At 51.5% G+C, this 4,610-nt stretch overlaps 1 protein-coding gene and 1 non-coding gene across 2 annotated transcripts; both read right to left on the bottom strand.

Moving 5' to 3' along the window:
• Positions 1-492: 492 nt before the first annotated feature.
• On the bottom strand, positions 493-564 carry B0T23DRAFT_t355. Its single transcript has one exon. It is a non-coding gene; the product is annotated as a tRNA-Thr (tRNA).
• A 677-nt stretch (positions 565-1,241) lies between these two features.
• On the bottom strand, positions 1,242-4,206 carry B0T23DRAFT_399524 (uncharacterized protein; the record flags this gene model as incomplete). Its single annotated transcript, XM_062838426.1, has 5 exons — positions 1,242-2,077; positions 2,133-3,162; positions 3,215-3,885; positions 3,939-4,034; positions 4,086-4,206. The coding sequence occupies 5 exons, from the start codon at positions 4,204-4,206 to the stop codon at positions 1,242-1,244; spliced, it is 2,754 nt and encodes a 917-aa protein (XP_062688720.1).
• Between the last annotated feature and the right edge of the window lie 404 nt (positions 4,207-4,610).

Below are 4,610 nucleotides of genomic sequence, written 5' to 3'. Positions count from 1 at the left end.
CCAATTGCCAACCACGCTACGACCACTTTGGTAGATACTTTGCCCAACCTGGAGGGTCAGTCCGGGGCAGCTTGAATTCCACGGCAATGAACTGACGATTACGAAGGGGGAAAAAAAGAGAGAAGGAAAAAAATCGGAGAAAGGAAGAAGTGAAGAGAGAATGGTGAAGGAAAGAGCAGAAGGAGCCACACGATTCACAGTCAATTCCAATAATCATTGGCTGCACTTGTCACAGCCGTTGGTGGTAAGTCAGGTTAGGGTCAATCACCTTACCTCACCTACGCTCTGAACTCTTCACATGCATGCCTGCCACCTGCCACCTCCCACCCGTCCGTCCCAAGAAACGGGAAGGTTCCCCAACACCAAACGGAACAAAAACAAAAAAATAAAAGCCACAACTCCATGTCCAGTACAATTCACCAAAAACACGCCATATCCAAAAGAACAAAAACGAGAGACTTATAAACCTTATCAGGCTTTCGATTGTTGGAATGCCCACAGCCAGAATCGAACTGACGACCTCATCATTACTAGTGATGCGCTCTACCACTGAGCCATGCGGGCTTATTGGACGGTTGTTATTTTGGCTTTTGGAGCAAGACATTATATATCTCCCATTTGTCCACTCACTGCTGGGTTCAGAGCGCAAACTCTCTCGCCTGATGCAACTTCACATAACGACGTGGATCGCGATATTTGAATGTTTTCTTTGTGTCATCGGAAAGTTATCAAAGACCGTGATCAGGAATGGATACTAGTAGGAAGTAAAGGGAAGAAAGAAAAAAAAAAAAAAAAGAAAAAGAAAAAGAAAGAGAAAACGCAATGAAAAAAGTGAAAAAAAGGGTGAAGTTGTGCTTCTCCCAGCGAGGAACATCCGATGTTGGAAAGGTAAAATGACACCTTGTATGAGCGAGCCAATACAGTTTAGCAATGGCGCGAAGATAATTACTGGAGTTCGTGGGACATCAATCCTGCAAAACACAACAAAGCAAGGTTCATTTGTCAAAAGGTATCTACCAGCTTAGTCCCAGGCCCCGAATCCCATCATTGATATGGACATTGAACATGACTAGACCGTGAAGTCAGTGAGTTGGACCCACTAAACACTAGACAAAGGGAAAATGGCGAAACCCAGCACACATCCATGGCCTGTCCCATCAAATGTCTCGCATCTAGCTCGTTAATTACCCAATCATAACAAGCGCTTCCACCCCATTCCGCCTCTTATCACTTCTCCCTGACTACCTGCCAGCACCTCCCGGGCCAGTCCCATTCATATCTTCCTTGCTCTCCGTGAACATGCTCCGTCTCGGACTACTTGTCGCCCCAGCACCTCCAGCGACCCCTGAGCCAATAGCTGCCGTTGACGGTGGCTGTGGCCTAACGCTCATGTAATCCTCGCTCCCCTCCGTTAACCCTGCCGTAGGCGGCGATATCGGCTGCGGCGATCCCAGTGACAGCGATCCGCCCATAGCGGAAGTTGCGGACTGGGGGGTAGGGAGGTGGTCAGGCGCCTGTTGCACGCCCTGCTGATCGATCACATGTTCCTCAGGGACGGAGCTGGGGGCTGGGCCGTTGCTGAAGCGGTGGTTGCTCTTGACGTTGGATGGTTGCTGTCCGTTGTTGAGAGACGTTTGTCCCGAGGTCATGGAGCTCACGGTTGCGTCGCTGATCTGTCGGAGGTGTGTCTTATCGCGCTCGCTGACATTGGAGACGTCCGAGAGGGCAAAGCCGCGGGTCGCTGTTGTGGTGGTTGGTGAAACCGTGGGTGAAGGCATGTCTCTGTTAGCGGACGCAGCCCCGGATGGAACACTGCCCATCAGCTCCGAGTCGGGACGGAAGTTGGTTGGGGCACCATCGACGCCTTGCATATGCGGCGGCAGAGAAGAGGCAACACCCATGGACGAGCGGGTGTGGTTGCTCGCGTGGTCCATCTGCTGTGTCCCTCCCGTGTAATATGACGGGTTGTTGAGAGAGCCATTTCCGGCTGTGTTGATTCGACCGACGCTCGAATGGCGATTCAAGACATCAATGTGACTCAAGCTAGTGTCGTGGAGTTCGGCGGGAGGCGAGGTATCTGTGTGACTAAGAGTTAGCAGATGTATTTGAATATCATGGTGGGTTATTCGTACCCATCAACTCCACTGGGGCTGGCGGCGGCGTAATCTGTGTGTCCATAGCTTCGGCAATTGAGGGCGGCGGCATAGGTGATCCTGTGCTTTCCAGATCTTGCATAGGACTGGGGCTATGAGGGATCGTGCTGAGTTCATCCGAGGTCGTGACGGTAGGGGCCTTTTCAGTGGCGTGTTGCTGCTGACCGCGCATCCAGGACATAATTCGGTAGCCATTTGTGTCTTCAGTTTCGGGTACACTGGTGCCAGCCCTCAATAACCTGCGGCGCCTCCAGAGGAGGACCAGGACAACGATTATAGTCAAGAGCATCAGCCCTAGCACCACACCAAGCACGGGAGGGAGCCAGGATGGTACACCCCCTGATCTTTTCTCATGGGAATCACCACTGCCAGGAGACGTCGGATTAGTGTTGTTTACTGGCGCTTCAGACACATACGGGTACCATGTCGCGATCTTGGTCGGATACTTGGTGTCAAAGACTTTTCCCAGATCTGCCGCAGCCCAGCCATTGCTCGGCGCGCGTGCGGTTGCACCACCTGTAGCAGAACCACCGATCTTCTTTTGGATGGCCCCAGGAACACCATAGGACCAGTGCTTAGCAGGGTCGTATCCAGATAGCCAGGTTCCGGATGTCAAGTTGAACACTCGAACAAGCTCAGTGACACAATCTGGAGGCCGATCTTCGGGCGTACTTGTATACCCCCCCATAACAAACATCTGATCAGGATAAGGCATGAAACACTTGTGTCCAGCCCGGCCGTTGGACGTGCTCGACGTGATCTTCGTCCAGGTAAAAGATGGCACGGAAAGCACCCAGACATCGTCATTAAAGTCATCGGTCTCCTTGAGTCCCTTGTAGCCGCCGTAATAATAGATGTTGAAGCTTGATTGATCTTCAGCAGGTGCTACCACGGCACAGCCGCGAGTGAGTTGTCCAGGGTTGTCGCCTGTCGTCGGCTGGCTGTACCATCGGTCGTTCGCAACATCGTATACATCGATTGTAGTCATGAATTTGGGACTTATTGCCTTCTGTCTGCCAGTTAGAGTCGATGCAACGTATGCAGATGAGCGTGACACTTACGCTTTCGGTCTCGTTATCCGAGGTCCCAGAACTTATAAAATCAGGGAAAATGACGCCCCCGAGAACGACGAGAATGCCCTTGGCACCAACGGGAACCCAGACCAACTCAGGGTTCGCTCGACCAGAGATTCCGGGGGGAAGCGTGCTGTTCTTCCACTTTTCGTCCTGTTGCTCCTTCATGTCCAACGTAATCAAAGAATCGACTATCCGAGTAGGTGATGTTGAGCGGTTGGCTGATGAGGTGTAGATGGGGCCTTTCGATTCTGTTTGGACTCCCGAAAAGTACCACGCCAGATTCTCAGATGGCGCACTTGCCGCACCTCCAAAAGCAATGTAGCGAGTGACGTTCGTGCTATCAGTCTCCAGACTGCTTTTGAAAAGGCCTGGGGCAAATCCTGGCTTTTCTGTGCCGTACTGATACTGCCTGTAGCCAGAAACTAGGTCTTTTGCGGGCTCCGTGTTGAAGGCGGCGGTTTTCCGGAGAAGGCCACCATAGGCGAACCATTCAGCGTCATTTGCCAACAAGGCGCCATCAATGTAGTTTGGGTCGTTGTTGTTGACTACACTTCCGGGCGGGGCTTTAGTCTTGATCCTGAATTTTGCGGTAACATTGTCTTTGGTTTCGAAGGGAGTGCTAAGATTAAGGGTGAAGATACGACCATACGGGTTGTCTGTGAATTTTCAGCTTGAACGTACTGTTACGAAAGGTTTATGACCAGCTTACCATCGGGGATCAAAGACCCGAGAGACCCATCAGCCATACCTGGAATCCACCATGTCCTCCCACCATCCATGTAGATAGTGTCTCGGATAATGGCAGCTGGGTTCTTCTTAGCAAAGTCTCTTACAAGTGAGCATGATCAACACGAACCTCTTGGCTGTTGCCAGTAGCATAGCGTGGTGTTGACTTGCCCCTCCTCCCAGAATGACTGGGCTTGAACAGAGATGAAATAAGAGGCGAGGGCCAGTGCGGCCAGAACGTTAAAGCCCATGATGCTTAAACACCAACTGGGGGCTTCCAGTTGTAGACGACGTTGATGGGAGGGACAGATAAAATTGCTGGCTGGTGCGCTTGCTTGAAGGCACCAGGATGCGATAAAGCCGTTGATGAACGTCACCAAGAATCCATATACGTGATGCCCCAACAGGTCAAAGGGTCGTGGTAGAGGGACACAAAAGTGTTCTATTAAGCGGGTTAGCGAAAAGGAAAATAGACCATTGCCACTGCATAGCTTAGGCAGAGAAGAAGGTGCCAGAGAAAGCCGAATGTCGATAAAGCGAAGTGGAAATGCCCAGTATCGGATATCGTGATATGCAAGATGTGAGGTGAGCTTACCAGCACCTGGATCCCAAACCCCGCACAACGGCGACCAATTGTGTGGTGCTCAAAGGCCGT

This window comes from Neurospora hispaniola (genome assembly GCF_033458365.1).
Source record: "Neurospora hispaniola strain FGSC 10403 chromosome Unknown B0T23scaffold_9, whole genome shotgun sequence".
NCBI lineage: Eukaryota > Fungi > Ascomycota > Sordariomycetes > Sordariales > Sordariaceae > Neurospora > Neurospora hispaniola.
This window is presented reverse-complemented; position numbering and strand designations above follow the sequence as displayed.